Consider the following 16,728-nt stretch of genomic DNA (forward strand, 5'->3'; position numbering starts at 1 on the left):
TAGAAGCTTCTCAACTGGATGACTAACGTGCACTGGGCGGCCTTTCACCACATCTTAATAAGATATGTTGGGCTACAAGCAATGGGAGTTAATGTATTATTCATTATATGTTGCTGCTCATGACTTTGAATTAGGCTGCGGAATTTGACAGAAGCCTTAGCTTAAATGTCATTCCATCCCTTTCTTTCTTTCTTTGGCGGAAACTTCTATCACTAGCCTATCGGCTTATTGTCTGTCTAGAGGTATAGCTTGCAAAGTAAAATGAGACATTATTAACACCAATCAATTGGTAAACTGCTCCCATACCTCCTCCACCCAAAGGCAAATATTACACCACGTGCTTCTATTTCTGCTTCTGTCTAGGTGCATGTGTCTTTGCCAGTGTCAGAGGAGGTATGACTCTCACAAGGGGATCCTTCAGCTATTCTAGTGGAGAGGAGTACCATGGCGAGTGGAAAGAAGGCAAGATGCATTATGTCTTTTTTTTCATTTGGCATTTACTTTAAACAGAAACTGTTGGCTGTGAGGAATATGGTTAACATTACATACAAAGACTGTTAATGAGTGTCACTGAACCTTTGCTAGTTTAAGAAAACGGCAAAGCTTTTTATTCATCACAGTATATGCAAACACTATACCATACCAACTCTGTTCATTTTAGCTTTCTTCTCCTTAAAGTGAGTGACTTTACCTCTGAGAACATGGTTTTCGACTGGACCTTTAAATCTGTTAGAATTACAGCTATAGGTATTTAGGGATAATCTGGCCCTGAATACCAGAGGGGGGTGGGGTTTTAGGGATGAAAGCGCCAGGGCAACTAAAAGCCAGGACAGTTCTTTTAAAACAGTATGTTAGTCGTAGTATGATTCTCACTTCCAAAGTGAGTCAAAGAAATGAGTGCAAATATTATTTTGAGATTGCATCTGTTTGCTCTGTGTTACGTTATCTAACTGTTTTAAAGGCCTGTAGCCATTCAGTTAACAGATCAAAGGAAAGCACACAGAGCCTGTGTAATTAAGACATCATGAGTTAATCCTCTAACAACTCAAGACATGACCCGGCTGTGACAAAAGTGTGATTTTGTAAAGGGTAAAGAAAACAGTGATGGATGAAATCTCGGACTACTGTAAGAAATCAATTAAGGGAAAAGGGAAAGGTTTCATTGACTCACCTCTTTCTCACCTGTATCAGTATTTTAACTGTTGACAACCTAGGCTATCAGAGTAGGGGAAATTAATGTTCATGTACGCTGTAAATGTTTGCATCACGTACAGCGACCATCATTTTGTATATTGCCTTGTATAGTATCGTTTGGGTCATGTTGTGGTCTTGTCTCAGTTAGGTATCTTTACAGTGCATTACAAACATAGATGCATTGTGTGCCTACTGCATGTTTTGTGTAGGTAATACATCTGTTCATGAGCTCTTCAGAATACAGAGAATGAGTGTTCATGCTAATGAACACATGCTATTATTTGTTAGCTAACAGAATTTCTTTTTTTTTTTTAACTTGTAAAGTCGGTTATGAAGTGTTATACTATGAAGTGTATAATATCTATAATGTTATTGTGACTGATATACAGTATATCATATATATATATATATATAAACTATAACTATACAGAATTCTATGGCTTCTATTCTAGCCCCTTTACATACATGTGAGAATTCTGGAGGTTAAAATAGCTTGACGTCAGCTGTGACTTACAAGGTAAAATCTAGAATTCACAGAGACTTGCATAAAGACTCGCGCTCGCCAGACATGTCAGAAACGTGTGGAAAATTATGATGCTCATTTACTCAGATCCTGCCTTGAAATGAAGAGTGTGCTTAACATAAATAAAATAAAGGCAAAAAGAAAAACAATAAAAGATACAAAAGAATGTAATTCAAAGAAAATGCAAAGTACATGAAATAGAATAAAACATAGTGGAAGTAGCCCCGGACAGGAGTCATGTGACAAACATACACCTTATATTAATCTTTGGTTGTCACTCAAAAGGAAAGGAAGGATGCAGCTAAAGTGGACCATTTTGGACGTACTGCCTTGCACAGGATCCTTCTGAGGGCTTATACTGGATTTTTGAGATAGCCCTGTTGGTTTGCCTGAAAGAGTGTGAATGACAGGTTCATCCACCTACTTGGCATAAGTACTTTATCCCCAGCCATGTCAATAATTTGGGCTGGCCTTCATGCCTTATTCTCTTTTGTTTTATTTCTTTTAGAAATTGCTGGAAATGCTTCAAGAAAAGTGAAAATATCAATGGGATAATTATAACAGATTTTTATGTCATGACGTAAACCAACATAGTGTGAGCAAAGACACAAGGCTAGTGAAGGAAAACAAATGATATATCAGAGCTCAGAATTATCAAATAGAGGGGTTGCATCTCTCAAACCGTATGCTGTGAAGCTTCACAAATGAGACCGATTTCTCTGACACAGCTGACTGGGATGCAGCCTTCCCACTGAGACGTGACCTTTATCTGTTTGTTGCACAAAATCAGTGTAACGACTATAACCAACACAGATTTGTCTTGCATTAATAGCTGAACTTATTTTGCACCAATTTTTGTTGTTCTTGTTATTGGTTGTTGTTTGGTTTTACAATTTCATTGAAAATGGTGGTTACCAGTAAAGGTAACTGTACGTCACTTGGAACAAAAGCATCTGAATAAGGGTAAATGTAAGAATAATGTCACATTGATGTTTGATTTTGTCTTATTTGTGTTTCTAATGTAAAGGGAGGCGTCATGGGCTAGGTCAGCTGAAATTTGCTGATGGCACCTGCTATAAGGGGCAGTTTGAAAATGGCTTGTTCCACGGATGTGGTGTTCTTGTGTTCCCCGATGGATCTCGGTATGCTTGCCTCTTCATTTAACATGTTCCTCTGGTCATTGCTATAGGTTGTATGTTCACGGTTTCTCACTTGATTATCTGAAAACAACTCAGCACCTTCTTTTTACCAAAGGTACGAGGGAGATTTTGTTCAAGGCAAATTCCAGGGTGTGGGAATCTTCAATCGTTTTGACGGGATGAAATTTGAGGGAGAATTTAAAAGTGGACGCGTGGAAGGATACGGTAAGCACTCTGAACTGAAAACAGCAGTTCAGTGCCAAGATTATTTGCTCTGTTGACTAAGTCTCATCAAATCTGATCACCCTGTATTGTCCTTGTGTTGTCCTTGTGTTGTTCTTGTGTTGTCTTTGTGTTGTCCTTGTGTCACTGCTTGGTTGTAGGTCTGCTGACGTTCCCTGACGGAACCCACGGGGTGCCACGGAACGAGGGCTTGTTCGAGAACAACAAGCTTCTGAAGAGGGAAAAGTGCCAGGCGGTGGTGCAGCGAGCGCAGGGCTCGGCCGCCAAGGCCCACGGCCTCTCAGTATGACCAAAGGAGCCACAGTGCACTCCGGCCCGGCTAGCCCTCAGGGATGGGCGACAGGGTTCACATCACCTCTCTCTTGCCCACGTGGGTTCTGTTTCACATTTGCCTTGGCCTCATTACTGATGCTGAACCTGAGTGGCTCACACCACCCACTCTTGCCTTTAGTTGGGCAAAACTGTCCCATCTTTGCTGCTCAGTCTTGGCTCGATCCATTGCTGCTGAATTCCATATTAGGAGTGGATCACCAAAATACTTTATTTCCAGTTCCAATGAGTGATCAGACTAACAACTTGTTATCAGCCCAGAGGTTCTAAGGCACGGAGTGGTAAACATTCTCCTTCACTGTATCTGTCTGCACTTATGATGGAAGAACATCTTCAGCTGATAAGCTGATGTACCTATGGTAATTACTGAATTCACTACCACATAGACTGATCGTAATGTTGCTATTAATTAAAACAATCTATTTCGAACAACAAATGTTGTTCAAATTGAGCAATTTCAAACTCATCTATTCAGTTTTGAATATCTCTAAATTGAATGTGAGCAAGGATTTTGTGCCGAGCAGACTGTTGCTCTGAACATATTTTAGTGAGCCACTCCTATGTTAACCTCACATGCAAATAGGCATGTCTGTTATCTTACAACCCCTTATCCATTTCCTGTTTCAACAACAGACACTACATAGCAAGTTGCTTAGTGGTGAAGAATGAACTTGTTTTTAACCGTTGAACTTATTTAAGGGTGAAAAGAGGTGACCGTGGCCTATACATCTGGGGCTCTGTGAACAAGTTTGTATTCTGTCACTTTTTTTATTATCTGTCTTTGCCTTCACTTTGCCTTTCAGAAAGGAATCAGTGAATACTGTAGAGTACAGTAACAGTTGTTCGATGAAAATGAATGAAAAGCTGTATGACATATTCCTTTTTTTCCTCACGACAAAGGCAAGCATTTTTACAGCTGCTCAATACCTAAAACGAAGTGTACTTTAATGTATTTTAAACATTCAGTATCCTATGACTTTCTCTTAAATCATTCAGTCTTACAATGTCATTTTGTGTGAGTCATGTCTAGGATTTGTGTCATTATAGCCTGCTGGTAAAAAAAATGGGGTGTGTGGAAATAGTTGCCACTATTTACTGTAGGTCCTCATCATAAAAAAAACATTCAGTTCAGTGGCAACTGGTTTTGCTAGCTGTGTGTTGTTATAGGCTAGCATCTTACAAAAATCTTTCTTGGTAAATCATCAGCCTTTTCAAAGCAGTTCACATCTATCGTATGGGCTGCCCACAGCTCCATGTTACATTGTGTGTATTTCAGCCAGTACAGGCTTCAAATGATATGAAGTACTAAGAACTGGTCCACATTTTCTGTCCTTGAAATCCTGAAATCAGTGGAGCAGTTTAAAAATAAAGAAGAGGGAAACTATTATATTATGTTCAGATAGAATGTAACATTGCAGCGCAGGTTTTCTAGTACAAACATAACAAGTCCCACTTCATTTACTCTGTTCCTTAGAGAAACATTCATAGAAGGTTTTCCCCACGATACACATACAATATAAATAGCTCTATCACCTGTCACTATTATGCTCATCCAATCAAGAAAACACCCTGTGCGTCAATCATGTGTTTTTCCCAGAGCAGCTCTGGGAAGATCACAAAGAGGATGGGCTATACTTTCAAAATGGCTAACCCCCAGAGACAATGCTGACTACGCCTTTGATATGTCTGGAAGGAGAGCTAAATAATAGTGTGCAAAATAATCAGTTCAGTCAAGTGTCTAGTCAGTTTTGGAACTGAATAAGAATCTTCTGGTGATTTAAAGACAGTGAGTGGGTAGAATCGGCGATTGGTGCACATTTTCACACTACATTATACAACAGTGACTAGTTGCCTTACTGATTCTCTAGTGAAAGAACACGATTCAGTGGTCCCAAGATCACGTTCTGTATTTAGGATTCAGTCATGTACATATACTGTACATACATAAACCATGTTAAAGGTCACACCACACAGAAATGAAATAATGTATTCATTTTATTCATATGTATTGTTGTCCATGTTCTGAGAGAAACAGTTCTTAAGTTTAGAAATGAACGTCGGCATGCTGCTGCCACCTGAAAACCTTTGACAGTATGCTTACGAAATTGCTGACCTCCAGATTTTTGATAGCATAAGGACATTTCGGGTATTTGATTGGACTGTATGTATTTGTTTGCTGTGTCATTCATTTGTTATGTTTGTAATATACTTACATGTAGAGTGTGAATCTTACTTCAGACTTTTTAAATTCTGAGGTATCCCAATAACTCGGGCGTGGTGTGTTCATCTAAATTCCATTGTTTGTTCTTACAGAACCAGTGAAATACATTATGCACTTGAAAGGCAGCCAAAGGTCTTGTGAAGCACTGGCAATATTGAAACCCGTAGTGTTTCTGAAAGTGCTATTATTCATCCTTTCCTCCACTGTTTGACGATGATCACCTAGAGCCACCAATACTCTCAAGAAGTGTACACTCAAATATACTGAACTCTCCATTGTGTGACAGTGACGTGTTAAATAAACTTTCATTGCATAGCCTAGTTTGTATGCAATGAACTTGACTGGAAAAAGTACCAGAAATAAATCCTGTTTTGATATATAAGTACTTAGGTGCAACAGTATTAGATACAAGTATAACATACACTTCATTAAACATGTCATGTGTGCTGAGCCTGTTGTGTTTGCTTTTCCTAATAAATCCTGGCACCCAAACAAGCCATTTACACACTAGGTGCCACACTAAAACCCAAGGCTAATTAGCCACCCGATTGACTGGGGTAGTCACAGCCAAGACCAGCCAAGATACTGCATTGAGACCAGCTTAAATTTGACAGAGGTAAACCAGGCAACATACTGCATTGAAAACAGCTTAAAGACACGGAGCTAAACCAGGCAAAATACTGCGTTGAAACCAACTTAAATTAGACACAGAGGTAAACCAGGCAAGATACTGCATTAAGACCAGCTCAAACAAGACACAGACGTAAACCAGGCAAGATACTGCATTAAGACCAGCTCAAATAAGACACAGACGTAAACCAGGCAAGATACGGCATTGAGACCAGCAAAGAAACAAGAACTGCTATTTCATTCCGTTGAATGACATATTTCACAACACAGTTGATGATAAAAAGCCTTCTAGATATATTGAATTCCTCTTGTCTTTATAGCAGTGTAGGTGCACGGCACATACAGGTTTGGAAGCCATAAAATAGTATGTCTGTGTAGACTGTTTACATATAATTTTCTCCCATATTCCTTCTCAGTCATAATGTATAAATAGCTTTTGTGGCATATGCCTGGACTTTCACCTTCAGAGGGAGGCGCGTTACCATGGCAACCACTTTCAGTTCTCTCCAAGTGAATTTACATGCAGGTTGATTATTCACAGCGCACTTCTTTGGTTCTTTTCTGCTGAAGCAAAGGGCTGTCATTCACAAGCCTCATACAGCACTGGTTAAAAGTGATAAGAGTGAAGAATAACTGGCCTTTGCTTCGTATAACTTATGTGGAACGAGTTGTTTCATCATGAATCATGATCTCTGCCTTTGTTGAACTAGCTCTTCTTTCATTCCTCTGTTTTACAGCTGTTCACATGCTACTTGATTTAGACAACAAACCACAAATTCAATCTCCACCACAAATTAATTTGATAGTGAGCTGTCCTTTTAAAAGAAAGCTGTTGTTTTCAAATAGTCATTGCACAAGTTCTACAGTGACATTTAGGGCTCAACTGCCTGTCAAGCAGGTTCAAATCTACTTCAACATGTAATTCAATCATATATCACAATGACACAAGTTTACAGATGAAGGTATGATCAGCTTATCTTGTTCAGAGGGGCAGACAGCAGTGCCGTTGTGTGGTCTGACTGTAGTACTGCAAGGACTGTTTCACTGGCACTTTGGACATCTTAAAAAATACCTCTGCACAAATTCCCCCAGTGAAGTCAGTTTAAGGAGGCAATGCTGCATGTCTTCAGCACACCATGTTTTGGGTAGTGTTAACCACCAAAGCCAAATGAAACAAGAGCATTATTAGTATCATATGGCGCTGCACTTGTGCTTGTAGTGGCAAGGATTAAGATTTTTTAATTCCACAGAAAAAGAGATACAATGCAAGGCCACAAATATTTATTATAAAATGTAATGACTTTTTACTAGAAGTACTTCAAATAACTCCTCTTTAATCCAGTACTTCACTGTCCAGGGATCGTTTTATATATCATCACAAACAGTAATTCTCTTAGACTGAAACATCAAGTCATTAAGGTACAATCATTTTCTTCAACTGGCCTCCTGATATTGCCCATAAGGGCAGGGCTTGTGTGGGGATTGTCAAAAGTGAGTGGGTGGGAATGCCAATAACAAGTCCGAGCGGACAACAAGATGCGTCAACTCAACTCTGCCACCTTGTGGACACAGGAGGGAATTACAATTGAAAGAATGCGTTTCAGACAGACCGACCGACCGATAGACGGACGGACATACCCTCTTATAGAGATGCCGGACGCATCTAAAAACACACAGACAGACAATGTCTGAGGTGTCAGCACACAAAGTATAACGTAGGATAGAGGCCTCTCATCACAGCTTTCTGACATTGACATTTGTTTTTTGGGCTTTTTGCTTTTAATCAGACAGGATAGTGAAGGTTTGACAGGAAATGAGCTGGAGAGAGGAGGTGGGGAGTGGGATCGTGACATGACTGCGGGTCGGATTGTACCCGGGTCCCCGTGGGCGTTCAATCCCGTTCATGGCCAGGGCTACTGCTTGCGCCACAGCTCCCCCGATCATTTATATTTTTGAATGTTGGCCTATTGTGTACATCCCAAACATATAAAGAACACAACCCTATTTGTATGTCTGCTGGCAAACACCACACTGCATACAGCCTCAACAATATATTCATATCATAGGTGACTAGAATCTCTCACACAACATCTATTTGACTCCTTTTTCATTGATGCCACGTTGAATCTGTTCGGCCTGCAAGTTCAAATTACACTTGCGTAGTGCTGTAAAGAAGGTCTCACTGGCTTTGTTCAGACCTTGGTGTTCTATCCATGCATTGAGGAGACTTCCGGTCTGCTCCTCATCATCACCAGGATTGTTGGCCTTGTGTCGTTCCACCTCGACTGGATTCATTCCAGTTTCGAGGGCAACCTTCTTCATGTGTTTCCAATTCAAATGCTGAACAATAACACTCACGTGGGGCTTTAAGTCTCCTGTGTAAAAATCTGTAAATAACATAGTACATAAAGAAAAGAACGACACCCAAACCATTAGCTAAAGAGGAAAGTAAACAATGACACATAACCCACATGTAGCCTTGGCTGTCAAAAGAAGGGGACATGTACAGGCTACCAAATGACGAAAGACATACATAAAATACATCGATTTAGTACAACTGTTATAACAAAAACAATACAGCTGAATGACTTTCACATATTATATTCTAGCACTTATAAACTACATAGTAACGATGGAGAAACAGAGAAGGAATGATATGAATTTACATACCTCTTAGCGGCTAAGGAAAAAAAGATGTGGGATTTAAGTCAATAATGGTCATATGACACTCAGTAAACAACAGTGAAATGAATATACAGATCACAAATATCATATAACAGACTTGAATTACCTTATCTTGCACTGCACTACAAAATACATACAGATATTCACCTACTACTGTATGTACATAGATGAACACATTTTCTGCTGTCAGTGTGGACAGTTCCACCATGAAACCACAAGATGGCCATGAAAGGCTATGTTTACATGTACTTACCACTTGAAGTTCCACATCTGGGTTCTCTATCTGTTTTGCTGTAACATGGGAAATGACACCATCTGATTTGATTAAGTAAATCTAAATTTCTTTGCTAAATCTAAAATATACAATTAAATGCTTTTCCCCACAGTGGTCAAACCCAACCACTGTTCCCATCTGGAAATCCAGATTGTTGTAGAATGTATCACACAGAATAATTTAGTAAAATTCAAGGCTATTAGATTTAGATCTAAAAGTACATGAAAAACCCATGTCCTTCACACCTAGATCACTGATTTTGACAATTGATGTTGCCATCCCAGCAAGCAAGCCTCCACGGGCCTCATGCAGGCAGGCTGTGGGCACTGTGGGCTAGGGCCAGCCCACACCAATCCTATACAGGCCCGGTGTGGGCACTGTGGGCTAGGGCCAGCCCACACCAATCCTACACAGGCACGGTGTGGGCTTGCCCAAGCGAGGCCCGCAGCTTTGGGTTCACTGCGGGCTGTCACCGGATAGCCCAACAAAAGATTCTAGAGTCTAAGCTGCCCAGAAAACCCATGCTGGGCCTGTACGGGCTGCCACATATGGGCCCCCTTAGGGCTGGCACAAGGGCCGTTTGAGGCCTGCCCACACAGAGCCCCTGAGATTTGTCTCATTGGCAAAATGCTGGCCCCTCAGTGCTGGCCCTGCGTGCGCAGCCCTCAAAGGGCCCTTGTGCCAGCCCTAAGGGGGCCCGTACAGGGCCTGTGGAGGCTTGCTTGCTGGGATAGCAACTCGTGACTCATATTTCTACACCCCACCTTCCCCACTGTCCACAAGACCTCCCCGACAAAATAAGTGATATATTGTATGACACCACCTCCAAAAAATTAACATGGTTCCAGCTAGCAGTGCCTATAATGCCATATTTTTGTGACATGTTGCTCACCTGAGTTTTTCTTTCTCCGCCACAGAAAGACAGCAGCACAAGCAAGAACAGCAAAAACAAACACACAAACTACTGCTATTACAACACCATTGGTGTTGTTTGTCCCTGCAAAAGATAGTGCATACTTTATCATCATGGTCACTCAGTGCTGTGAAAGAATGACCAGAATAGCCAAACTCTACTTTATGTTAGTCTGAAAAGCTTATGAGTTTTGGGCTTTAGTTTATAAGCTTTAGCACCTTTATCAGGTTCCAGGCAGACAGTGTTTTTCCTGGGTGTGCATGTTGTATTCACTTTCTTCCCTTCACATCTGCAGTGAGTTAAATAAAATCACTTACTGCATATCCTAATACAAGGCGTCACTGCTGTTCTACCATTCTATTCATGTATAATTTCAAAACCTATGATTAACAATACTGAGAAAGTCTTAGCACTAATGTCAATCTATGATAGAGTTATCATATTAAGCATTAATACTCACAGGTCACAGGGATGACATGCCTTACAATTGCCCTCTTCACAGTAGTGTCTCTCCAGGCAGTCGCACACAGCATTGGATGTGACTGTGCAGTCATGTACCATCTGAAGATTGGCTAACAAAAACAGCAGCCCAACAACATAATTGAGTTTGAAGCAGCCCAACCGTCCTTCTGACAAATATATTTAGCAGTAGATTCTGACTTGCTATTTTGTGGGGCGATGCCTGATACTTCATGTTATTTAAGAGACGCGTTTGCTTGAGTGAAATGGAAGTGAGGTGGAAGGTTAAGTCACAGTGCAGGACGGTGCCACCCGCAATGCAGATTACACTACACTACACTATACTATACTATAGAGAGATATTATAAGGCACCAACCATTTTAAATAAGTCTACACTGCTTAAGGGGTAGGGGGGTCTTACTGGGCAGATGTATGCCCACACAAAGTACAGTACATACATCACCCACAAATCTGCAAACTATTGCCAGTAAGTGAAAGCCACAGCTCTTTTGTCCGTATTGATCTTGAGATGATAATATGAGCAAAGTTGTAGAGTGACAGGTGAAATGACAACAAAACTGTTACAAAACTGAGCAGGGAATGTATATGGGCAGACACAAATATGTATTAAAACCGTCCATGATCACTGTGAAACCAAATGTGCTCCTCACAAAACATATAATACAAATACCGTTGGCGTTACATCCAGTGCAAGGATCACAAGACTCGTGGGAGTTTGCCTCTGCAGTATATGATGTTCCTGATGCACAGGTCTCACACTTAGAGTGGGGGTCGCTTGTGGTGCAGTGACTCTGAACGTAAAAACCTAACAGCATGCACACAGAACACACACACAGACATAAACTCACACACCAATAAACACACACACCAATACAAATTAAAAATGAGTTTGTCAAGAGTTAGTTTGACAAGATAGATTCAAGTTTCCTCTTAATTTATGATTACCCTTGGGACATAGGCAACATGTCCTCCCCTCGTAGTCATATGTCCCATATTCACACCCTTCTTGTCTTTTGGGGCGAGAGTGTCCATGTGTGAATGGCATCAAAAGGATGACCACCTGCAAAGACACACAAATGTAATAGCGGACTGGCTGCTACTTTTAAGAATGGTTTGGAAGTTGTACAATCACGATGGAAATATGGGAACTAGGAGAAAGCTACAGACCAATGTGATATCCAGTTTACACATTGCAATCATCTAAAATGTCATCAACATGATGTCACTATGTAGGCTAAAAAGTTTTAACTAACATGAAAATTCTTTGCCATCCTTTGTAAGGTATGCAACTTATGGAAATGTAATACATTTACTTGAGAGAAAAGAAATGCCATGTTTATTATCTCATTAATTTAAAAAATAAAACGAAAATTCAGAAAAACAGTTCTGCTCTAATTAGGCTACTTAAAAGCTTGATGCCATGGTCCCGCATGTTTAGTTTAATCCAGTTTTATTCTGGTTTGGGTTTGAAATATATATTGTTTTGGGTTTCAGACATTGGCAGATACTCATGCCTTTAAGTATTGTAGTGTTGTTATTAATTTTGCACAATGCACAGGCACCTCAGAACTTTGCAGTTGTTCAGACAGAAAGCTCATTCTGATTGGCTGGACATTGTTTCTCCAGGATCATTCGAACCGATACAGTAGGGACATTCTAAAACGTTTAACAGAAAAGGCTTATAGCTTAATGTCCACTGATCAATGATCACCAAATTTCTCTTGGACATCTCTCATAAACACTTCCACCTGTCAAAAATATTAAACCGAAATCTTATGATTATGGACGATATCTTATTAAGCTTTTCCATTAAGGAGAAGACTTAACTCGATGTTCCAAAATAGGATTCACAAGGAATAGTTAGGACTATGTTAAGCCATTGCTGCCCGTTGCTGATTCTGACAGTAGACAGCATTGATTAGGCGCAGATTCAGCACTTCACTTGTAGAATTACAGATTTACAAATTACATTTCACACAAATACACACGCGAAGTTTGATGCATTTTTTTTTTTTAAATAAGAAAGTATGTAGTTACAAATAGACATTACTTTGTACAAATCATAGTCTACTTATTGAAATGAGAACGTATAAGTCACAAGTGAGGGGTTTTCTATTTGTTGATTAAAAAAAAACACATTTGATAATTATTGCATATTTGTGAATCATGGTCCGTGCATTTACAAATAATTTTAAGAAATGTTTTCTCTCCAAAGGTAGGTTTGGGCAAAGAGTAACACTCCTTGCCTTCTCTAGTTTTGGTGTCTGTGAGGGAAAATCCTGACCACCCTTGCTAATATGCTAAATGGTGTCTTTTGAAGATATTGTTGACAATTACTTTTTTTACGAGGTGTTAAGACCCAATCCACAGACATACATAGTGCATAGCCTGGATGGCTAGTGGGAATGACAGGGTTGTTTTCTTCACATTACCGCATACCATCAGAAAATAATTTGAAGTATGTGCAATTTTAAGTGACACACCTAGACCTACCGCTCTAAAAACTCCCACTTCCCTAAAAGAATGTTCCAAGTTCAGGTGTATTCTCCTACTTGAAGAACCATAGTCATATAAAGATATATATGTCTATTATCGGAAATGTTCCTACTTCCCGGCAGCTCATGAACACACCAGTCCAACGGTAATTCGGGCATGATATCGAAACTGAAAGTATTTTGACCGTTCTTAGCAAACGAGTTTGGTTTTATTTATGTTTTATTTCAGTTTTTGTTGGCTTATAAGACGTTGATGGCGTTTGTTTAGAAAATGTTAACTACAGACAAGTCCGCACAAAGCTTATTCACAAAAATAAAAAGAGAAACGAGCCACTGCAAAACGTTCCCCTCAAAAGGTTAGGTTACGCTAACATTGGCCCACTTCAGACATAAACAGACTCAAAAAATGATAATGCGGGCTGCAGCTTATAAAATGTACTCACCATTAGGCCTATGCAGAACATCCGAAGCCATATATCACTTTTAAACATTGCAGGGGAGTATAGTAAGCTTGGACACACACGTCCTGAAGTCTTCCTCCTTCAACTCGTCTTCGAGTTTTGTTCCGAATCCATCAGTCTTCTGCGCAGGCTCAAAGAGTGACATTTCACCAGAGATTGTTTTCTGCATATTTCCATTAGTGTCAGGTGCGTGATTTTCTGTATGAAACTAGAATTCATCAGAATGCAATGTAATGTTCAACTAAGTTTAACAGAGCGTCTGTTAACATGTTCATGGGTATAGGCCTACCAGACATAATGGGTATTTCTGTATTCAAATACCAATGTTTAAACCTATTCTATTAACAATCGTAAAAAAAAACAGTTGTCTTGTCCTTACAAAGACTAAATCAGCCCATATTTTAAAAACGGAAGCAGGAGTTTGTTAGTACAGTATGCAGTACACGGCCTTGACCAGCAGGTGTCGGTGTCTGTGTTGATTAAAAATTACACCCTGTCCAAATTTGTCCAATTCTTTTTTTCTAACTTCTAATTTTCTTAACAGAAAATACCATACAAATGACAAAATTATGTCAATTATCCCAGATATTTATTGAGTGATACAGAACCCACACAGTGTTGTTATACAGTACACTTTCTGGCACCGAAATCCAAAGGGAGTATGAGCTCCGTAACCCTTTCTGTTCACTGGTTTATCTGCATTGAGTGAGAAAAACTTGCACATGTGTCACTTTTGAACAGCCACTAGTAACACACTTGTAAGCTTTTAGTTTTTCCACATCTCTGCAGACTTGTCCTGTAGTTTTGAGTTCTATACAAGGTCCTTTTCTCCTATACTAAAGGGCTGAAGGCCTCAGTGCGTTTGATCTTGCCAAGTGGACTCAATGAGCACTGTAACTCTGACCTCGTTAGGTCTCCCCATTTTTTTCAAGCACAACATTCTTGGCCAGAGAATCCAAACTTCCTTGAAAGATGGTCCATTGGGATCCATATTAAATTTCCATCTCTTTGTACTCTGTGGGATTCCTGGAAGAGCGCGTTCCGTGCTGTGTGTCTGCTGTCTCGGTTCACGGCGAGAGGACATCATGGAGAGCCACAGAGAGTGAGGTGTCCTGAGTTGCAAATGTGATGTAGGTGAGCAGTGTCACCACCAATACAGATGGGTGGAATACGGATCAAATGTCACTGAGGAATTTCTTCAGAGGATGGTTTTTATTTGGACTGATAATACATGCATGAGCACACACACATGCATGCATGCATGAGCACACACACCCACACACCCACACCCACACACACACACACACACACACACACACACACACACCCACACACACACACACACACACACACACACACACCCACACACACACACACACACACACACACACACACACACACCCACACACACACACACACACACACACACACACACACACACACACACACACACACACACACAAAAAAAACACCAACACACCCACACACACACACACACAAACACACACACACACACACACACAGACACACACACACACACACACACACACACACACACACACACACACACACACACACACACACACACACACACACACACACACACACACACACACACACACACACACACACACACACGTATACACTTATGCCCTGTGTTCTCATTGGACACTGTCAGTCTATTTCAGTCCAAGTGTTCACTTCATAGTGAGATTTCTCACAGATCTACTACTTTGCATTACTTCATCCCTCACCAGAGGGAAATAATGATTAAATCAACAGAAAATTCCATGATATTCTGACAAAATACCAAACTGGTATGCTGTTGCCTTTGTCTGGTGTGTATCCTCTGGTTCTTGTTTTGACTAAACAAGCTGGTCAATGAACCTAAGCAGAAAGTGTCCTTTCCCCGCTAGGATACTCATGGGAGACTGAGCCACCAGCATGAGGCAACAGTGAGTTTCCTGGAGACTGCGGCTGTGCCTGGGCCTGTGGGCCCTAACACACACATACTGGGCCTGTGGGCCCTAACACACACATACTGGGCCTGTGGGCCCTAACACACACATACTGGGCCTGTGGGCCCTATTACACACATACTGGGCCTGTGGGTCCTAACACACACAAACTGGGCCTGTGGGCCCTAACACACACATACTGGGCCTGTGGACCCTAACACACACATACTGGGCCTGTGGGTCCTAACACACACAAACTGGGCCTGTGGACCCTAACACACACATAGGTTCTCTCACTTGTTCACTCGCTTAAACCCTTTGACTGATGTGAACAGAGACTGTGTCTCTCTCCATTGGACAGGTCCTGGGTACATACAGACATGAATATATAATATTGAAGTCATTATAATATGGTTTAATATACTGTTTTGGGGGTTTAGTGGTTGAGTCACAAAACTTGCTTCAACTATTCAATTATTAATCAAATCCTTTTTTTTCAGCCTGAAGCTTCATTTTGAGGAAATATGACTACAGACTATCAATCATGAAAGACTGGATCAATCATGTTGCAAAATAATAGATTATTGTGTTTATAACTAGTCTTTTTTCATATAAGTCGTCTTCAGAATGTATTTTGATGGCCATGGGAAACGATAATGTTCATTAAGACTCTCTTGAAGGTATCATGATCAGATTGACACAGAACCCCCGAACAGTCCATGTAAACAGAATAGAAATAGTCATGGAATTATGGCGCCGCATGCAAGAAAGTATGTTCACAGCAGGCACTTCATTAGATGTTGAATCTACACAAATACAGTCCACTTTCACAAATTGACAATAAGATCACCACTGTTTCTCACTTATTCCTCAAGCCCCACCACCCCTTATCTGCCCCACATCTCTTTTCATCAGTGGGTATCTTGCTTCTCTCTCTCTCTCTCCCCCCCCCCTCTCTCTCTCCCCCTCTCACTCCCCTCTCTCTCGCTCTCTCTCTCTCCCCTCTATCTCTATCTCTATCTATATCTTCTACCTGATCCATCAAAATATACATTTTTTTTTTTTTTTTAACTCTGTCCATTTTATCCCCCCAAGTCACGTCTGAATAAGGGGGGCAAAGGTCAAAAGCTTTGCGGAGTGTGTCAAAGTTCTTGGAGGCTGTTAAATATTCCAGTCTTAAG

At 40.6% G+C, this 16,728-nt stretch overlaps 1 protein-coding gene and 1 long non-coding RNA gene across 2 annotated transcripts; one reads left to right on the plus strand and one right to left on the minus strand.

The window, feature by feature from the left end:
- Nucleotides 1-395: 395 nt before the first annotated feature.
- morn4 (MORN repeat containing 4) lies at nucleotides 396-3,388 on the plus strand (the record flags this gene model as incomplete). The annotated part of the gene is made up of 4 exons (XM_080848299.1): nucleotides 396-462; nucleotides 2,745-2,859; nucleotides 2,972-3,081; nucleotides 3,240-3,388. 4 exons carry the CDS (start codon nucleotides 396-398, stop codon nucleotides 3,386-3,388), a joined length of 441 nt encoding a protein of 146 aa, XP_080704425.1.
- Nucleotides 3,389-9,957: 6,569 nt separating this feature from the next.
- LOC308373633 lies at nucleotides 9,958-13,678 on the minus strand. The gene is made up of 5 exons (XR_013968852.1): nucleotides 13,572-13,678; nucleotides 11,579-11,693; nucleotides 11,304-11,438; nucleotides 10,613-10,724; nucleotides 9,958-10,441 (listed from the first exon to the last, which is right to left on the minus strand). It is a non-coding gene; the product is annotated as an uncharacterized lncRNA (long non-coding RNA).
- Between the last annotated feature and the right edge of the window lie 3,050 nt (nucleotides 13,679-16,728).

Source organism: Sprattus sprattus (genome assembly GCF_963457725.1).
Source record: "Sprattus sprattus genome assembly, chromosome: 12".
Taxonomy (NCBI): Eukaryota; Metazoa; Chordata; class Actinopteri; order Clupeiformes; family Clupeidae; genus Sprattus; species Sprattus sprattus.